At 38.3% G+C, this 21,403-nt stretch overlaps 1 protein-coding gene across 5 annotated transcripts in view; it reads left to right on the top strand.

Annotated features, from left to right (window-relative positions):
* E(Pc) (Enhancer of Polycomb) overlaps positions 1-21,403 on the top strand; it is a 58,682-nt gene that overhangs the window by 16,590 nt on the left and 20,689 nt on the right. For 2 of the 5 annotated variants that reach the window (XM_071660590.1, XM_071660592.1), the window contains exons 2-7: positions 7,170-7,286; positions 8,937-9,101; positions 13,476-13,607; positions 13,996-14,231; positions 16,934-17,111; positions 20,372-20,530. In XM_071660590.1, the coding sequence (XP_071516691.1) occupies positions 7,170-7,286; positions 8,937-9,101; positions 13,476-13,607; positions 13,996-14,231; positions 16,934-17,111; positions 20,372-20,530 (987 nt within the window). Of the gene's footprint in view, positions 1-7,169; positions 7,287-8,936; positions 9,102-13,475; positions 13,608-13,654; positions 13,840-13,995; positions 14,232-16,933; positions 17,127-20,371; positions 20,531-21,403 lie in introns of those variants that run through there. The other 3 variants (XM_071660588.1, XM_071660591.1, XM_071660593.1) reach the window with 2 other exon arrangements.

Genomic DNA, 21,403 nt, shown 5'->3' with positions numbered 1-21,403 from the left:
GACTCGTAACAAATTTGCTTAGATTTGTCTTTATTAAATTCCATCAGGTTCCCTTCTCCCCATTTGTATAGTGTGCCTGAAGTCATTTTTGCTTTGCCATCTGATCAATCTGTGATCTAATCATTTTGCTTACTATGGTGTCATTAGCAGAGCACCTGGCTGTGCTTTCCTTTAATTTCATTGTCCATATTTGCTGTTATTATTACAGAGTACTGAGGCTAGTGCCATCCACTGTGGTACCCTGATAGGACAGCATCTTACTCATACTTGGTTCAGTTTGCCACCACTTTCAACCCGCTGTCAATTTAAAACTTTAACCCTCCTTCCTGTCTTACCATTTATGTTTTTTTGTAACCACTTTCTCTAGCATAGTCCTGTGGTTTCCAATGCCATATGCTTTTGCCGAACCAAGAAAAACAGTATCTATTCTTTTCCTTGGATTAAATTTTCATATATGTCTGTAATGAGCTGATCTGACTTTTCCTGGCACAAGTCTGTGTTGGCCTTTCTTTGTGTAACTATTCTTGATTAGATGGTTTGATGTATGTCCTTTTATCACTCTTTCAGGAACCTTTATTACACATGAAGTCAAGCTAATTGATCTGCATTGTTTAGGTATTAGATTAGCTCCTCCCTTGTGTATTAGTTTTACGTGTGTCAAATTGTGAATGTCTGCAATTTTGCACAGATGATAACAGCTTTGGTTTTGGTGTTGCCATTTTAGTCTTCTTTTAGGGATATAGCTTGGATTCCATCTAGTCCTGAGGCTGAATTTTCTTAAGAGTTGATCATTTATTCTAATTATTCTGATATTTCATTAGTATTTATGAACACATTTTTCATTGGATTGGTTAAACTGTTAATTTTCCAGTTTCTCCTTACATTTCAGTCTGAATACCAAATTGTATTGTTTAAAAGACATCCTGCATATTTCCTTCCTTAAATTGTTCAATCTCTGTTGTCTTGTTTTTTTGCTTTGTTCATGTCTGGAATTTGTAACTTTGGATTCCTCTTCATGTTTTGTATAACTTTTTCTTCGTTAATTTTTTGTTTGTGGGATTTCAAAATTTCCACATCCTCATTCTTAGTTTTCTCATTCTCTTGCTTCTTTCACTGCTCTCCTCTTCTTTTTCCAGCTTTTTCTTTCATTTTATTCATGCAGTTTTTCATTTTGTCATTTTGTTTTTCTCTGGTATTTGCTTGGTGGTCAGTTGACTAAATCTTTCACTTTATATGTTTGTGTTTGTCTCAAGGTTATTGTATCTGAAGAAATCAATTTTTTGCTATGTCTTGTAAAAGTAAACATGTAGCGCTTGGTCCTTAATGTCAGTCTTTGGTTTACATGCACAAAATTGCATGATTCACATAATTTAAGATTTGAAGCTGTTCTCTTTCCTCAGTCAATCCCGTACTATTTCCCTTGCAGCTGTATGTGCATCTATAATCTATTTCTTTTTCTTGCCATTCCATGTTATTATTGGGTCAGGTATCTTTAATCCCTTCAGTAGTTCCTCAACTTTTGTTAAAGTAATTCTGAAGTCATTTAGTTTTGTTTTTGATGGTCTATATGACACTAAATCTATGTATTTATATCTGGGATCATCACTTTAATTAGTTCATAATCCATATTTTATTGTAACTCATCTTTGTTGTTTTCCCTCGAAATCTATTTATGGACATGTATTGCAACGTGCCCTTGATAAAATTTAGTTCTATCTGCTCTGAACATTTCAGATTGATTCAGTTTTGTTTCATCTTTCAATTTTCCTTTAACATTAATTAGTTTCTGACATATCAATTAGGATTACTTAATGGGTCTTTGGGGGTCTTTACCCTCCTCAACCCAGCTGGGTATTGGCTGCTGGATTGGGTCTTTGGTTGACCTTTATTTTGGAAGCCGCTTCACCTTCCTCAACCACACTCTTCTTATAAGGACACCTCTGTCTTACCCTATTACTACTTACTTGATCAGCCCTCTTCACACTGCATATTGTCCTTAAGGATTTCATTTCCAACATGTGGCCCCTCTTCATTTATTTTCATTGTAGCCCATGCCTCATACCCATACAATAAAATTTAGAACACTGTATTCAAATATTGTAATTTCTGCCATCCCAGATAGAAACCTCTTTTCCATACATTCCTCAGTGCTCCCAGAACCCAGCACTCGTACATATCTAAAACACCCCTTTCAAACAGCATACCCCAACTAATCTGTCTCTGCTTTGTTAAACCTAATTCAGACGAATTTCAAATGTTAGCAAGATGTTCTGTATGTGTATGACATATTTTAAACTTTGTGTTATTATTTATTACACAAATATTGCTACCCATGTTGCTGCCAGAATCACCCACTGTCTTGTATTTAATGTATCTTAAGCCTCCCTCCCACCTAATGGGAGGGGGTACCCCTTTGGGTCCTTGGGCCCCATTCGGGCTTAACTCTCACCCTCCTATTTGATATAGTATACCCGCTGTACCCTTTGTACTTGTCTCCACCTATCCTTATGTATGTTCCCTTCACCCATATTCTCACTAAAATGCCTTGTCTGCACCAAAGCAATAGATATTTTATATCTAAAAGCTGTCAAACCCAGTAACCTTTCTTCCCTTCTTATGCACTCTCAACTTCCTCCTTTCAGAAACTCTCCCAAAGTCAGACACCAATTTTAGCAGTTTCTCACTTGAATCTGCCACCAGTGCTGTATCATTAGCAAACAACAACAGATTTGCTTTCCAGCCACCCTTACCCCCAAAAGACTGCATACCTGCCCCTTTTCTCCAGGGTCCTTACATTTAACTCCCTCACTACCCCAACCATAAACAAATTAAACAGCCATAATGATATCACACCACCCTCCTGCAAGCCTTCACCTAGAATGACCCATCGTCCTCTCTACCTACTTGCACACGTGTTTCCCTTGTGAAAATTGCACATATAATATTTTTCCAGTTCTCTGGCACCTCATCATGATCCATACTTTGAAAATCCTAACTCACCAGTCTACAACACAATCAACCCTTTCTCAAGAACTTTAGTATCATCCACTCCAGCCACCTTGTCAAATTTCATATTTTGCAAGATTTTCACTACCTTTTGTGAGTATCAGAACCCCAGAGGAGTGTGTCAACTGCATGGCGACAAAAGCACTCCAAACATACATCAGACATGTCAGTAAATGCTAGATGCAAAAGGTCCTGAGTAGAATGAGAAAGGTGATCCCTCTGTAGGAGATTAATATGAATTGAATATCTTCTAAGAATGCACAGCTCTCTCGTTAAAGAAAATATGTCAAGCAAGTTGACAAATATAGACTACAGAATATTGATGATTAACTCATGCAAGACATAGCAGAAAGCAGAAAGAAACAACAATGAAATTGAGGGGAGAAAATCACCTTTACCTATATCAAAAATGAAAGTCGAGCTTTAAGAACAGGTGATTGCAAATGTGGTACTCAGATGATTGCCAGGAGATAAGTGAGACCAGTAAAGCAATATGAATCATTGTTCATTGAGCCAAAAACCACTTTTAAACTGACATAACCTTACAAGACAATCAGAAATGCAGAATTAGAATGTATTGAAAGATCCTTCACGGTCCATATTGATTTGGTAAAGGAGCTCAACGAGTGTTGCCTTTCGATTTTAACGATAATCACATTCTTGAAAATGTTCAGGTGAATTAGTGAATGTAAATAGTGGGGATCAAGTGGCTTTGTTATTAGTAAAACTGTATCGAATATTATACCAATGGAAAAGTACGATATACTCATACCAGGAAATATAGAATACTAAAATGTACATTCTGCCCAATGAATTTATTCATGAAAAGGAGAAAATAACAGACTCAATTCCTACACTTACGTTTACCGCTATTCTTGAATTGCTTGATGGTACTGGAGGAGAGGGAGGAGGCGAGTAGAGGAGTTACTGGGGAAGCAGGTCATCTGGGTAAAATGACGTTGGTGAAGGTGGTGGTGATGGTCAGAAGGGTTCCATTACAATTTTGCTTAGTATTGTTGGCTGTTCTTCCTTTTTCTTCCAAAAGAAATCTGTTGTTGTCTGTTCTTCATAGCACCTGATATCAGCTAGGATATTTCATGCCGCCTTTCAAGTGTGTTCTGTGTTTGGATCCTCCTCATCATAGTGAGAGCAAGGTCTGTGTAATGAAATGCTTTAGCTAACCTCTTGCTAGTAGGAGAATGCATTTTCTGCTACCACCTTCTTCAAGCATTCCTTCTCCAACTGAAGAAGACCGTCATTTGAGAGCTCTTATGTGATTCTAGCAACAGCATATCACCCTCCTCAACTAGATTAAAGCCAACTTTTTTCGCCATTTCCATAATGTATGAACATGTTCTTGATACGTTAGTGTTGATATCAAAACCCTGGAATCCAGGAACAAACTAAGGGTAGAACTTCTGCCACATACCATTTATACATCATGATGGCATCCCTGATGGTGAAGGACTTCCAGAATTCCTTCACTGTCATCTAGTTATTCTTTATCCTTCAAGAGCTTTGCAAATGTTGTCTGTAGACATTAGGCTTTGAAAGTAGATATCACCCCCTGGTCCATTTGCTGGATTAGAGATTTAGTGATGAGTGGAAGAAAGACTGCTTTGATGTTCTCACAGAGATAGATGGCTAGGGGCATTATTGAAAAGAAGAATCTTGAAACATACTGTATTCTCCTTCTCACAGTACTCTTGCAGCCCTGTATGGAGCTTTGCAGGAAATTAATCATAGGAAGCTTGTTATCCACCCCCTTCTGATTAGAATAAGAATAGACAGGAAAAATTTGCTTCATGTGTCCCTTAAAAGTCCTGAGATTTTCTAAATGGTAGATCATGGGGTGATCCTTGGCATCTTTGAATCCTGGTGGAGTCTTTGACTCATGGGAAGTGTAAATTCTCAAAGGCATTCTCTTCCAAAATAATTTGGTCTTTTCCATGGTAAAAATCTGCATAGGAAGATAACTGCCTTGCTCATTAATTATATTAAGGGTTCCTGGGAAATTTTTGGCAGCAACAGCATTAGCAGAAGCAGCTTTACCAGTCATCATGATGTAATTGTGGCATTTCCCAACATTCACAAACTAACCAGAACTTGCTTGAAATGTCTTCATTGGTGCTTCTGCTGACAGGTCATCTTATATACTGTGGACCTTTGCTTGTATCTCAGTCATGTTGATGTGAATATTTTCATGAGTTTGGTGATCAGTCCATGTGCTTAACATTCATTTTATCCTCTATAATCGAACTTTGGGAGTACTAGTTTAACATTCCATTCTTTGCACACCTTGAGCTTCTCTACACTGTCGCAAATAGTCCACAGAGTAGATTCACTAAGTCCAAGGACATGCTTAATATCGGCTGTTCCTTCACCCCTCATAACATTTGAGCACATACATATTAATTTCAGTGGTGATGGCCTTATGCCTCTTATCACCACTGGTACCTGGAGAACTTGAAAGAAGTTTTGGTGGCATGATGCAAGGGGCAAAGCACATGCAATACATGGTATAGTGCAGCACATAATACTGTAGTTCTCTATGACTATAGACTGTATCCATGCACTGGGTACTGCAAGATGGGAAGCTGCATAACCTCGCCATGTTGGTGCATTTTTCTCATGTGGCACTGACAGTGCAAAACCACTGTACTGCCAGTCCAATGATGATTTTGTTATTCCAGACATAATCCCAAATGAATTTAAAAAAAGGTGCAAATGAACTGTGTGCATTATTTTGAAAATGGTATAAATGAAACTTGTGTAAATCAAGAGGTCCTAGTACTAAGGAACTAATGAAATCACTGAGGCTCTACATCTGAGATGTAAATAGATGTATATCATCATTTATGCTTAGAAAATCCTTGAAGGTACATTCATAAACCTAGACTAAAAAATAATTCCTTTTTGAGATGGCAGGCTTGGAGTGTTCAGAATTGTTGCCCCCAAAATCAAAATCTGTCATAAGCACAAAAAGAGATAAAACCTTGAAAATCTGGGGCCCAAGACTATTCATCACTTTAGGGTGTGTAGTGGAAAAATTTGATGAGCAATAAGTACTTACAAGGTGTACCAGACGAGCTAGGCTCTAGAGGCAACAGGGCCAGGAGGCCATGGATTCCTATATCCTGGTTGAACAACAGCCCAATTCTGTTGCCTGAATTCAGCCTAGGCCTTTGGGATAGAAGACCTCCAAGTCTTTGCCATTTGAGTGCTAGATCAAACCTTAATGCAGCTGCTTAAACTGAGTCGGAGCTATGGAGCTAAATAACCTCAGAAAATATTGTAAGATAAATTTTTGAGAAAGGATGATGGATTATAGAACAGCTGTAAGCTCTCATTCCACCCACTGGTGCCTAGATAATGGAATACATCTTAATCCTCCCCATAGCATATAGAACAATATGCCAAGCCTCTGGTACCATGTTCCATAAAAACTAATGACTAACAGCACTGACACTGTACATCAGAACTTTTCAGAGTTCTTAGATAAAATCAGATAATCCATGGAACAGTGAATGGAAAGATTAAACCTCAGTTTGTTGCTTAAATTCATGAATGGCTATGATAGGCATGGTTTAAGAAAAAAATCCTTTTTATTTTGTCGAGAATTGAAATAATGAAAAGAAAATCCATAAATAGCTGGTTGTTTAGAGCTACCTTTGCTTTCCTTGAATCCTTGCATAGGCTGAGTTTTTATATGAAAAAAATGAAATGCAAGATTATGTTAAAAAGAAATTATTGCAAATTGCATTAATGAAGAGCAATAATAGAAATGTATCTCTGGTTGGCAAGATTCGTGGGGTGTGAGGGGTTGAGAGCAACCACCATGTGGTTGCATGTTCTCGTCTGTGCTGTAGCCGGATAGGTTTTTTACAGGTGACACTTCAAAACCTTTTCTAGCAGCCATGCATGATAACTACGGCTCTTTTGACAAACAAGAGGCCAGAAACTTGAAATATAGATTTACATATGTATCCTGTCCTAGGAGAATTCTTGAGTTTTCGTCCGTAGCTTTTTGAAGTTTGATGTGATAGCTCCAGTGTTTATGTATGTACAAGAGTAGTAACCAACTCTTGAAATTTGATATACATTTTATGTTGTATTTCAAGGGCTATGCTTTGATGTATTTCATTTGTTTTATTTTCCCACAGGAACATCACCTGCAGCAGGCCATCTTTCACCAACGTGTGATTCCGGTGCCCGAAGTGTATGACTTAGGTGCCGAAGAAGCCTCCGTCCTCGACAAAATGTACCCTCCCACCTATAAGGTAATTATAGCTTAAACACTTCAAGCTCATCATAAGATTTCAAGAGCATGCTCGATAAAAGGTATTTTCCTGTTGAAAAAGGGAATTACTATTTAGAATAGTTGTTTACTTTTTCATCATAAGAAAACTTCGAGGTTTCCATTTCTGGCATTTGAATCCTAGGAAGTGCAGGTGTAAAGTGAAAATAGGTTTTTTTTAAAATATGCAGAAAAATGGTTCTCAGTAACGTTCATGATGTGTGCCTGCATACCTTACTGATGGAATAAAACTAGTCTAGAAACATGTGTAATGAATCATGAATTGTTGTAAAACTCAAAATGTCTGGAACTTTGCAGTATTCAAATTTAGGGTTGAATGACTGAATATGGAAAAGGTGACATGATGAAAATCATTGTATTTGCCAAGGCTTTTTCCTGAGGGGCTAAAACTGATCCTGAAGCAGGTATAATGTATTTATTAGAGATAATGAATTAACTTGTAATTCAACATATCACCATAAGTCATTATCAGATTTAGGTAGATATTCACCTAGCTGGAGAGTAAATATTTGAAAAGAAAATTGTACTATGAAAATTACTTTATATTTTTGGTAATTATTATTTTTTCATACTTAATTGCCGTTTCCTGCATTAGCAAGGTAGTGCCATGAACAGAGGAAGAAAGGCCACATCTGCTCACATCCATTCTCTAGCTGTCTTGTTATGCAACAAAACCACAGCTCCCTATCCACAACCAGAACCTACATACCTTTTCATGGTTTATCATGGACACTTTTCATTCCCTGGTTCAGTCCATTGACAGCATGTTGACCCCATTATACCGCATGTTTCCTATTTACTCTTTTGCGCTAATGCCATTTCCTGCATTAGCAAGAGAATGCCGGGAACAGAGGGAGACGTGGCATTACTTGCTGACATGTAATGCACAGCCCCCCCCATGTCTTTTTGTGGATTCCCATGACCCCTTCATATGCCTTGCTTCAGTTCAGGAACAGCACATCCCCCTGTGCACTACATCGCTCCAATGTACTCTATCCCATGCATGCCTCACATCCTCCTACATTTTAAAGCCCCAAACACTCAAGACCTTACTCACTCCATCCTTCACATCTCCAATTTGTCCTCTCCATTCTCTCTGTTCCCTCTGCTTCTGACACATATATCCTTTTTGTCAACTGATCTCATTTATTTTCTCCATAATTTCCCAGCCATTCTAGCACTCCCAATTTGGCTCTTTCAACCATACTTTTTTTTTTTTTTTCATTTCTTGCTTCTCTTTTAACCTATCATTTTGTGCTTGATCCTCCCTCCTCACACCATTTCTCAAGTATTTCACTTCCAATACAGTCACCCTCTTTGTACTTTCTCACATAGGACCCTACTATATCTTCAGACACGCCAATCTTCAGCTTCTCAGGTAGTGATATTTTTCTTCACATTTCTGAGTGCTCCCAGGACCTTTACCTCCTCACCCTACCTATGCCCAGCTTCAGCTCTCATAGTTCCTTTTGCTGCCATGTTCACTCCCAGTTATGTAAAATACTTCACTTTCTTCAAGTTTTCTCCTTTCAAGCTCCATTCAAACCTCCCATCTGTAAATGTTTATAATCAAGAATAGAATATGGCTTAGTGTGGTGATCCTATGTTACAGGCCCCCCGACAACTGATCCACATCCACCCATTCTCAGCAGACCAAGACATCCCTGAATATGACATGGACTCTGAGGATGAGGCGTGGCTCAGCCAACATGCTGCCAAAGGGGAGGTTCCGCTCACCAACCTGCAATTTGAGGAAATGATGGATCGCCTGGAAAAGGTATTTATTGGTCAGGGAAACTATTATTTGAATAACAGTATACATCACTTTATTAATCATGATTGTATACCATCTTGACCATGTAGCACTTAGCTCATTAATGTATTACTGTCACTGAAGTTCTTTGATTTATTAGGGTACCTCTTGGTAGAAGGAAGAAAAAACATTGGAAATCCCCTACTGTCTTGGAAGAAACATTTTAAGATAACTAAAACTTACATGTGTTTAATGTAAGTTGCTATAGGGTGCGGATTTTGATGAAGTCTGTAATTGAATGATTTTTTAACCTATTGCTCAGTTTGATGAAAAGCCACATTAACTCCTTTCCATACTATCCTGAGTTTACTCGAGTTAATCTTTAGTGTGAATTATTATTGAGTTAACTCGTCACTTTTTTCTGAAATTAATATTCTGAAATAACTTGTGTGGGGTTCCAGGTACATTTTCTGTCATTTCTCTCAGTGACTTGTAATGTCACTTGTTTGCATCTACAGATGACAGCATGGTGAGGCATCTCTCAGAGGAGGTGCATACATCTGCCTTGTTTTTGCTCATTTTTCCATTTTTTTTTTTTTCACAATAAGCAAAGTGAACAATAAGCAAAGTGATAATTAGCATGTGTTGACTCTGCAGATGCACTCACACACATGACAATGATACCACGTCTGATTAGGAAAAAATACCTAATTTTGGTATTGTAGTAGACGAAAAAAAAAGCAGTGTCTCTTAGAGGAGGTGCAAGTGTTTGGCTTATTTATGCCTTTTCATTATTTTTTCTCCCTAATATTAACAAGTTTTATGAATATGGCCGTGATGGCTATAAAGACACATTAGAAATATTTCTTCAACATTCTGCTGGCTCAAATAGTCTGGCTAATGCTGTGGAGTAGACTACAGTGAAGTTATCTTTATTGTATCTGACCAATCATTTCCTTTTGCTGGTAACAACACTTGTCAGTTACACAAAGGTTGAATGTTAGAGTACAGTATGTAGCAATATTTATAAAGTTTTCTTGAGTCAGTAATAAACTTGACGTGATAACTCAAGGGAAAACCAGGTATGTTGATGGTAATATCAAAGGATAAAGGAAGCATTAGATGGTAACGTATCATTAGTAATGAAATTATAGGATTTTTGCATTTCTTCAACAAGCTGTCATTTTTCTTTGTTATTTCTAAAAAGAATTTAATCTTAAGTTCCTAAATTTACATTTTGTATTTTTTCATAACTATTTTTGTATTCATTAAGATAACTTGGACTCACAGGAACTGCTTATTTCATTATATGATATGTTTTATAGAATGATAACATTTCAATCAAAATAATTTTGTATTGGTTTTTCTTTATGTATACATTTCAAAACTGCATTAATTCTTGGAAATTAATTGAGTAAGGGATAAGGTTAAGGAAATGATAAGTGAATTTAATGCATGATGTTGCTCAAAATTTTTGAAATCCTCATAGCATTTTATTTTTTGTTGACATGGCATGTGCAACTAAGTGCCCAAATGAACTAGGGCATGTGAAACATCAAAGGTAAACCATGGAAAGGTCTGTGGGACATAAATATGGAAAGGGAGCTGTGGTTTTGATGCATTACAATGACAGCTCATTTATGGATATGAGCAAGTGCGGTCTTTCTTCATGTGTTTCCTGGCGCTACCTTGCTGACGCAGGGAGCGGTGATTGTGTGGGGTAGAAGTGGAGAATGTATATGTACCATTTTTTCATTTTTATTCATGCATTTGTGCTGTTTTCTGTAGTGTGGGGGTGACTTTGGAAATAGATGAAGGCAAGCATGAATGTGTGCATGTGTATATATGTATATGTATGTATGTATGTCCATTTCCTTGCGCTACCTCATTAACGCGGGAGACAACAGTTGAGTATGATAGATAGATAGAATATGTGGTGTGGGTGGTTTGATCGAGTAAGTAATGAAAGGGTAAGAGAGATGTGTGGTGATGAAAAGAATGTGGTTGAGAGAGCAGAAGAGGATGTTTTGAAATGGTTTAGTCACATGGAGAGAATGGTGAGGAAAGATTGACAAAGAGGATATATGTGTCAGAGGTGGAGGGAATGAGGAGAAGTGGGAGACCAAATTGGAGGTGGAAAGATGGTGGGGAAAAAGATTTTGAGTGATCGGGCCCTGAACATGCAGGAGGTGGAAAGGCTTACAAGGGATAGAGTGAATTGGAACAATGTGGTATACTGGGGTCAACGTGTTGTCAATGGATTGAACCAGGGCATGTGAAGCGTCTGGGGTAAACCATGGAAAGTTCTGTGGGGCCTGGATGTGGAAAGGGAGCTATGGCTTCGGTGCATTATACATGACAGCCATAGACTGAATGTGAACGAATGTGGCATTTGTTGTCTTTTCCTAGCGCTACCTCGCACACATGCGGGGGGGAGGGGGGCTGTCATTTCATGTGTGGCGGGGTGGCAACGGGAATGAATAAGGGCAGACAGTATGAATTGTGTGTGGACGTGTATGTATATACATGTGTATGTGGGTGGGTTGGGCCATTCTTTTGTCTATATCCTTGCACTACCTCGCTAACGCGGGAGACAGCGACAAAGTAAAATGAATAATAAATTTTTTTCTTTTATAACACTTGTCATCTCCTACATGAGTGAGGTAGCATCAAGAAGAGATGCTGAGCCTTAGAGGGAAAAATCCTCACTTGGCCCCCCTTCTCTGGATGATTTCCAGCCCCCCACTCCCACCCGTTTCAGTCGCCTTCTGTGACCTGCAGGGAATATGTGGGAAGTATTCTTCATCCCCTATACCTTAAATGTATAATTTTTTCATACTTCATTGGTGTTTCCCATAGTAGTGAGGTATTGCCTGTGAAAGACAAAGAATGGCTACATCTGTTCTCATCCATTCTCTGGTATCATGTGTAATGCATCGAAATCACAGCTCCCTGTCCACAACCAGGCCCCACAAACATTTCCATAGTTTATCCTGAACTGTTCACATACTCTGATTCAGTATCTTGACAGCACATTGACCCCTTTACAGCGTAACGTCCAGTTCACTCTGTTCCGTGCACGCCTTTCACCCTTCTGCATGTTCAGGCCCCGATCACTCAAGATCCTTTTCACTCAATCTTCCATCTCCACTTTGGTCTCCTTGTTCTCCTTGGTTCCTCCACTTCTGACATGTATATCCTTTTTGTCAGCCTTTCCTCTCTCATTTTCTCCATGTGTCCAAACTATTTCAGCACACCCTCTTCAGCTCTTAGACTGCTTTCCCCAAATCACTCTATAACTAACAGCCAATGCTCATATCAAAATAAAAAGCTTAACTATGCCTCCCACTTGAGTAACTTTTATTCTCAGACACACACACACACACACCCCCCCCCCATCTTCAACAAATGTAACACTAACTAAGCACTTGCTTACTGAAATAACCTCTGAAGCACTGAACAGCTGACCTTCCAGCTGAGTCTTAAGCTTCAACCCACCAGACATACACCCATTAGAAACCACTGAAACACATTGAAGATGAATTGCCTTCAGGTAGCATCTCGAAGTTAAATGAACCCAAGTATCATTTTGTTGCAATTGGGTTCATGCCTCAGAAGAAACGGAAAGGTCCTCCATTTTCTATTTAATAGGAGTTGGCGGGATGTTACTGGACTGCTCCAGCTTGAGGCTATACTATGAGTGAAAAGTCACCTTTAATGAAGCTGTATCATTGTCAGTTGACAAAACAGTGCAGTTCTGTCAAAGGACTTGCAATGTCAGAGGAGTCCATCCCATCCCTGCTTCCGAGTGTAATGCAAGGGTGCCAGAGCTCCTTGAAAAGGGGTCCTGGGTTGATTATGCTACTGTAATAGGAATTGGTGTTGATGAACTTAAGGGTCATGGAAAATTAGCTTGAGAAGCATCAGGCAAGGGGTTTGGGTTTGGAATTTCTGTAACTGGACACATGACACTTTGATGCATTTTGTTTTAATGATTCTTGCTGTGTCCACTAGCTTATTTTGATTATCTTCATTTGTTTGTTCCAAACAGTATAAACAATGGACTATGATGCTTGGATGTGTAGGCAGTGCCTAGATAATGCAGTGGTTTACTTTGCAGATGTGAGTTTTCATGAAGCACCATTTCCTATGTTAGTGCTGGATTACAGTAGCTGCAAAAATTTAGGATACTGGACTTTAGATGTTGGAGTAGCCCAAGATGAAAATATGTATTTTGCTACTTGAATGCCATGAAATGTAAAACACACCCACACACACTCATGTGCAACATCAATATCTTTAGCATAAAAGATGCCATAGCTTACATGTTAAAGTAAGATCTATATTCATGAGTTTGGTATGTAAACGTGTGTTTTTAATACATATCTTTATTTTCAGGCTTCAGGACTGAAAGCTGTGACTCTGCAGGAGGCTAAGGTGCTTCTGAAGGACGATGATGATCTCATCATCGCAGTCTACGACTATTGGCTCAACAAGCGGCTCAGACTAGCTCATGCACTCATACCACAGGTCAGAGTTGCCTAATATGCTCCCAGTCGACACCAGAGGTAGTTTATTGTCCTCTTGGGAGCCCAGTATTAAAAATGGGTTCCTACTGAGGTGTCATAGTTAACTAATCTGGTGGTATGAATGAGTCTGAGTGAAATGATGCTCTTAAGGCAGACCAAAGTTTGCTAGCAAGATCTTGCTGCACATCTTACAGTTTTTCACCATGGATGTCTTTTTTAGCACTCGACCGCAGGTCAGTTTGGTTTATTGTGATTGGATGTTAATTTTTACAGTGGTTTAAAATATTATTTTTGTACAATAGCTGTATGGAGATAGTTTTAAGGGTTATTTGCAGTTCCACCTTCTTTTTTTCAAACATGAAATATTATAATCATTATTTTGTTTTCAGGTTAAGACTGAAAAGGGCTCTGGGTCAAACTCCAGCGATCCATATGTGGCTTTTCGTAAAAGAACAGAGAAGATGCAGACGAGAAAGAACCGTAAAAATGATGAATCCAGTTATGAGAAAATGTTAAAACTGCGTCGAGATCTGTGTAGAGCTGTTACCCTTTTAGAAATGGTGAAACGAAGAGAGAAAGCTAAAAGAGAGTACCTCAATCTAAATATTGAGGTTTTTGAAAGGAGGTAGGTTAACAGCTAAAGTGCATGTGTTGTGGTTGATAGTAGTTGGTAGGCAGCCAATGACTAGGGAGGTATATTAATATTACGACCCTTGTATTACTTTTGTGATCAAACCACCTTACACCACATATTGTACTCAAACATTTCAGTTTTCAACACATCCATCCTTGCTTGCACATCCTCATCTATAGCCCATGCCTTACATCCATATAACATTGTTGGGACCTTCAAACATACCCATTTTTGTCTTCTCAGAAGACAACAACCTCTCTTTCCACATATTCTTCAGTGCTACTGCAACCATTAACATAATCTTTGCTATTTTAAGAGGAAAAACATTGGAAATTTGCAGATTTTTTGGGTAGGTAGGATTTTTTTTTTTGAGATGTTAGAAGGTTTATGGAAGAGCATCCTCTATCTTCACATATATCATTGTCCTGAGATGCATTGCCATCTTCAAAATAGATGGCTGAGAGAATAAGGTATCTTAATATGTTTACTTTTCTTCTCTGTGGTTTAGATGATGCTGTCATTAACAGCATAACAGTGAGCAGCTGCTAGAGCACTACACCCATGTTCAAGCTGATTCAGTATCCTGAATAGGCTAATTTGTAGTAGGAGTACTTGTTGGATGCTTAGCCATAGTGTTGACTGGTTCAGTTGAGTAGAAGTGTTGAAAAGTATGAGTGAATAAAGAGTGTTTCCTTATTGAATGCTAGCAGAGAAGAGATGCTGTGGGCAGCATGGCATGTGCAGCATCAGCAGCTTGCAGTGCACAGCCAGCTGGGTTCTTGTTGTACTGTGATAGTTGATGTAGTAATGAAATAATGGGAATTATTTAGGTTCCTGTGTTATATTGAAATCATATCGAACTGTGCTATGTTATAATCATACTATATTACATTATTTACTTTTTGAAATGCTTTTTCAAAAATCTAGAAAGTGTCCATTCTTTATCATTGTTAGTTTCATCTTTCATTATAGTGAGCTAGTAGTTGTGTTGCATGCTTTTATCTGGTGCAAAACCATGCTGGTCTTCATGTATGGGTTATTATCAATAAGATGCTCCATTTTACATTGATTTATTAGTACCACAAATACTTTGATTATGTGATGTTAAGCTGACTGGTCTATATTGTTTTCACAGCAGTTTGAATATTTGCATTGTTGCTTTGTACATCATTTTGTATATGTATGCAATGTTAGAGTGGTCAGTGCCTTGTTCCAGCAGCATTGTGAGAGAATTAGCTATTATTTTCTGTGTTTTTTAAGAGGATAGCTAGGATTCCATGAGGCCTTAGTGCTGAGCTTTCTTTTAGTTGGTCACTTCCTTCAGTCATGTCTCCTAATATTACATTGCCTGCCAGTGAGGGCAGTTCATCAAAGTCATAAGATATCACTGATTTCTTCATTCTCTTGTGTACTTAATTGTGACATATATATGGAAAGGTCTGTAGGGCCTGGAATAGGTAGGGAGCAGTGGTTTTGGTGCATTACATACGACATCTCATGTATGGATGTGAGCAGATGTGGCCTTTCATTGTCTGTTTCCTGGCACTACCTCGCTGATGCAGGAGGTGGCAATGCTGTTTCCTGTGGGGTAGGGTAGCGCCAGGAATGGATGAAGGCAAGCAAGTACGAATATGTACATTTGTGTATGTGTATATATTGATATGTATGGATATGTTTATATGTGTGTGTATGGGGAATTATGTATATGTATGAGTGGATGTCTCTTTCTTCGTTTGTTTTCTGATGCTGCCTTGCTTACATGGGAAATGGCAATTAAGTCTATAAAGAAAAGGGGGAAGGGCATTCAAATGTAGTGGATTCTTCTAGGCTCCATCTTTAAAAGGGCCAATCTCTGATTTTCTTTTCTTCATTATTATTCAAGTATGCAAATAGTACTTTTGGAAATGATCCTTGCTTTGAATACTGTTTCATATATTCTTTGTTCTTTTCTGTGACCATTATGTCTCTGTCAGAATTTCTTACTTTTTCTTTAATTACAAAACTTTATCTGTGTTGCATACTTGTTTTTTTTCCCTCCATATTCTCTTCCTTTGTTCATCCATTTTTTTAATCTTGGTATTTTTGTCTTTAGGTTGTATTTTCTTTTGTGTGGCACTGGTTATGTAATCATATGATGTGTACACTGGTAGAAAACAGTCTTGTTAGTTTTTACATTGCTTTGGGAGGTTAGGAGAAAAGTTTGAGATGGACATAGGAATCAGTTGGGCAGTATCACTGTGGCTTTTTAGTATTTACATATGGATGGGGGCAGCGAGAAAGATGAAGGTAAGAATAGGAAGAGATAGAGAGCAAAGCTTGAGTCAGATAGGGAGAACTGATTGTTGGTTACTAGCTAATGTGTGGATGATTGTTTTTTGCTGGCGAAATATGTGTTGACATTACTGGAGGAGAATATGCTTTATGTGATGTGGAAAAGAAGAGAATAGTATCATTCATCTGTTTCGGCTCTAGGTAAAAGATGTTGCTGTCTGTCTATCTATATCTCTGATGCCCTTTCCCTTCCTGAACTTTCAATGGGCTGCTGTAGCATAAACCAGTAATACTTTTTGTGCATTTCAATTCAAGTGGTACACTTAAAATCTTTGTATACATTTTGATTGCTTTTGTTGTGCAGGTGATCAAATGTTAGAGCCATAAACAAATCAATATGAAGTACAATTTATTTTCTACAGGTATGAGATGCAGGACTTCACTGGGTCATTGTTGGCTGAAGTTAGTGCGTTGCGGACCCAGCGACCTGCTTTTGCTCCCTTGTTCTCCAATCATCAGCTCTCAACAGGAACCACAACCTCTAGTGCCACATCTAGTGGATCCTGGCTGAAGGTTGCACCCTTACCACATTCCAGCAAAGTGAGTAAGAAAAGAGTACGTATCGCTGTTATTGGTTTGTGGGCTGCTTGCTTGGCAGACTGCTTTGTCTTTTGTTCTGTTTTTGCATATCATAGATATTAATTGTTTATTGCTTATAATGTGACTATGGTTTTCCTCATATTACCTCTTGTATACTTGGTTTTACTTTTTCACAGAGAAGGAATTATCATACCATGACAATACATGTATGTCTGCATGCTTTATTGAGATTCAGATAAAGCACTGATCTGTTTTTTCTTGTAAAGGTCTTGGTGAAGCAGTAAGCCATTTGATATAGCAGTATGATGTAGTATAGTTACCATAACATCAAACTATAGTTCATTGGCTGGTTTTAGCTGCATTTCTTTTGATGTTACAGTTGATATGATAACTAGAGGATTGGCAAACCTGAAAAATGACACATTGGGATAGCCTGAAATTAAATTTACATAGGTATATATTTGATGTTATCCCTGGGGATAGGGGAGAAAGAATACTTCCCACGTATTCCCTGCGTGTCGTAGAAGGCGACTAAAAGGGAAGGGAGCGGGGGGCTGGAAATCCTCCCCTCTCTTTTTTTTTTTTAATTTTCCAAAAGAAGGAACAGAGAAGAGGGCCAGGTGAGGATATTCCCTCAAAGGCCCAGTCCTCTGTTCTTAACGCTACCTCGCTATCGCGGGAAATGGCGAATAGTATGAAAAAAAAAAAAAAAAAAAAGTATGAATATTTGATGTATGTATAAATAGTTTACCAAGCACATTTGACCAATGAAATATCTTGATAAGATTTTTGCTTAATAGTTTTACTTTTCCCAGAGGTTGAGCAGAATATTTACCTGTCTCACATTTCCTTTAACCATACCACCTTAAGTGTCATCAGAATGTATGATGTTTTACGATAGTTTCAGGGGTGTGTTACTCCCACAGCTCAGTTGGTGACAAAACTGTTATGTTGAACCGAGCAGCATCATAACAGCTTTGTTAGAAAGCAAGCAGTGGGGTAGAAGACATACGACACCATTGTACTGTAGAACATACCTCCAACACTGTTCTCTTCACACTCATGTACTGAAATGTTCGTTGTAGGGGGATTTTGGTGTTAACCACAAGGATTGGTTAGTATCTACCTGGAATGATCCAGGCAGAGTCAAGGCCTTTTCTTAGTTTTCCAGAACAGATAACTCTACACCCAACAGTAATTCCTGACTATCAAGACAACTTCCAGCACATTCAACTCTCTCTCTCTCTCTCTCTCTCTCTCTCTCTCTCTCTCTCTCTCTCTCTCTCTCTCTCTCTCTCTCTCTCTCTCTCTCTCTCATGATGATTTCCAACAAACAAGTTGTGTAATTACTTCATTGTAATGTATTGGAAGGGAGTTTTACATTCTTGGAGCTCCATCTTTTTGATATTCTTTACTACCGTAAAACTTGTGAAATTATGTATGCTGTCTGCATTAATCATGTCCTCAGTCATTCTGTTCCATTCATCCACCATTTGTACAGTAAAAGTACTTATTTACATCTCTTTAACAAGTTTCTTGCTTAATTTCATGTTATTCCTCTGGTTGCTTTATCCATATATTTATTGAAGAAGTATTCATTGTCCATATCATCTATTTCTTTCAAAAACAAAGGTTGTGATCAAATCACCCCTCACTTTTCTCTCTTCCAAGGTGGTCAGATTTAAAGCATACATCACACTAGTATCTTTCTTTTGTGTCTTTGGCATGCAGCTCACCTCACCATTATCCTTCTTTAGTGCCTTGGTTTGAAGTTTAACGAACCACTGACCTTCTATTATGTCTTGCCAGAATTTCTTTTATTGTAAAGGAATGTTTGCATCAGTAAGTATAAGAGGCTTTTTATCCTATTGACATGTTGTCAGTTCCCTGGCAGAACTACTGGTGGTGATCTGCTCAGCTTTCCATCAGGGCCCTCTGGTCCATGCAAGCAACCAAGCATTATGAGTTCCTCCACAGTTTAGAAAGTTGTAGACTTTTCCAGTACATCAGTAGGACTGTCCATCTCAGGAGTAGACTGGCCTTTTTTAAAGAAAGGACCCTGATTGTTAACTATTAGCATAGGTGTTTTGCTTCACACCATCTGGGATGGGGGATTTGAGGGTGCTGTGTCATTATCACTACGTGCTGGTACGTCCACTTTTGGTATAGCCAGAGAAGTTGGAAATACCCAGTCACAACATTGCTGCTTCTGTAACAGGTAAGTATGATCACACACAGATCACTAGTAACTAACAATGTACAAGCAAGCATTATAATGCAAACTGGTGCTTAGGTGCTTGATAATCCCTTAAGGAAATAGAATGTTCTGTCATCTGCCCACTTGGGCAGAAATAGGTGCTTATACTGGTCTGTTGTGAAATGAATTAAATAGGGGTGGTCCTTGTATGTTCCTTATTTCAGAATGGTATGTGTTGACCCCAACCACAGTATAATATGGCCGTTGACACACTTGCCAGAAAGTAGGGGTGGTGCCTTGTGGTTAAAAGGGTTGTGTGGGAGAGTTCGGCCTGGGTATCATGATGTGTGTTCCACTACTTTTCTTATGTTATCATTTTTGATAATTTGATTACCAACACATACACCCTCCTCTGCACATCCTCATCTGTAGCCTGTGCTGTGCATCCATACAAGAATGTTGGGACTACTATACCATCAGACATACCCATTTTTGCCTTCCCATTTAAAGATCTCTTTCCACACATTCCTCGGTACTCCCAGAAATTTTGCCTCCTTACTATGATATATACATACATTGAAAATCTTAGCTAACCATTAGAAACTTTGCTTCCTCACCATGATATATACATACATTGAAAATCATAGCTAACCAGTCAGCAACACAGTCACCCCCTTTCCTAAGAAATTCAACTGTAATATTATCCACCCCAGCTGTCATACCACATTTCATTGTATGCAAGGCTTTCATGTATAAAGTAATGGAAGAAAACAACCCCGTAGAAAGATATAAGGATGGCAGATATGCACTTAATATACCTTTTTTGCAATTTTATGATGCACTTTCTATGTTCATATGAAAGTAAAACAAAGATGTATTCTTTGAATGTGGTAAGTACTTAGATGAGATTCAGCAGAGTTGTTACTCTCTGTATTAAAACCATATTAAACTTTGCCTTGACAGGGAATCATTTTCTCATAGAAACATAAAAGCAAATAAGATAATTGGGGGCAGAATCATGTACGAAATTGTAAATGTTATGTTTAATTTTTCTCTTGCACAGGAGGATGGGAAGCGAGAGCGAAAATCATACAAAAAGCGTCCACGGCGACATCATGGTCAGATTTCTTCTTCAGCGTCATCCACACCCCCAACACCTCAGCTCACTCCTACATACAGTCACCCTCCTGACCCATATACAATTGCATCAGCATACCCACAGGTGAGTTACTTTAATTTTATCATCTTCAATGTTGTGGTAACTTTGTGCTGCATGCTATTTCTGATACTCAGAGAGCAAATCCAATGTTATGGAAATAACTGTCTGCCTCTTAAGAAACTGGGAGTCCTTTATAGGTGTTGAAATTTCTTTTCCTCTGAACAGTTGCTATATTTATACAAAGGATTGATGCATCCTTGTATGAAGTACTGCTCTGACATCTGTTTTTTTTTCTAGCTCTGCATCCTTACTTGACAGAGTTGAGTCAAAAGCAGTCCAGTTTATCAGCTCTCCCAGGCTAATTTAAAAACTGGACCCACTTTTCTTGAACTGCATTAGTGGTTCTTTTTACCTCTTCTGTAGGTATTACTTTGTTATTTTCATGAGATTTGGCTGCTTTTGTGCACCCACCACTATCTAGACCATGCAGTAGTCGGTAAGCTGCTGCTTCACATGATTACTGTGTGGCCTTTGGCAACTCAAGTGTGAGCCATTTTGATAACAGTTTCTTTCCCTACACCTCAAAGCTTTAAAAGTCTCAGCTGACTCATGTCTTTTGGAATAGTTATGACCTGGCTCTTTTTTAATAAAAGACAGGTTTTTCATTTCCTTCAAAATTTGTAAATACTTTTTCTTGTCTCAGTCAGCCATTTTTCCTCCTTTTTTTTTATCATGATTAACTCAAAAGCTTCCCATTACATATTCATATCATTTTTGGTCCCTAAAACTTAAAGTGTTTAGATCTCTAGCACCAAGGATATGGTTTGGAAAGTAATGTTGGAATAGAAGAACGGGACTCTTTACTTTGGTTTTAAATTGAAAATTGTTTGGGTATTTTTGACAGAATGTTGCCAAAGAAGGGAAACATAAGGAGAA

Source organism: Panulirus ornatus, chromosome 72 (assembly GCF_036320965.1).
Source record: "Panulirus ornatus isolate Po-2019 chromosome 72, ASM3632096v1, whole genome shotgun sequence".
In the NCBI taxonomy this organism is placed as follows: Eukaryota; Metazoa; Arthropoda; class Malacostraca; order Decapoda; family Palinuridae; genus Panulirus; species Panulirus ornatus.
Note: the sequence above shows the minus strand (reverse complement) of the source record. Positions and strands in the feature narration are given on the sequence as shown.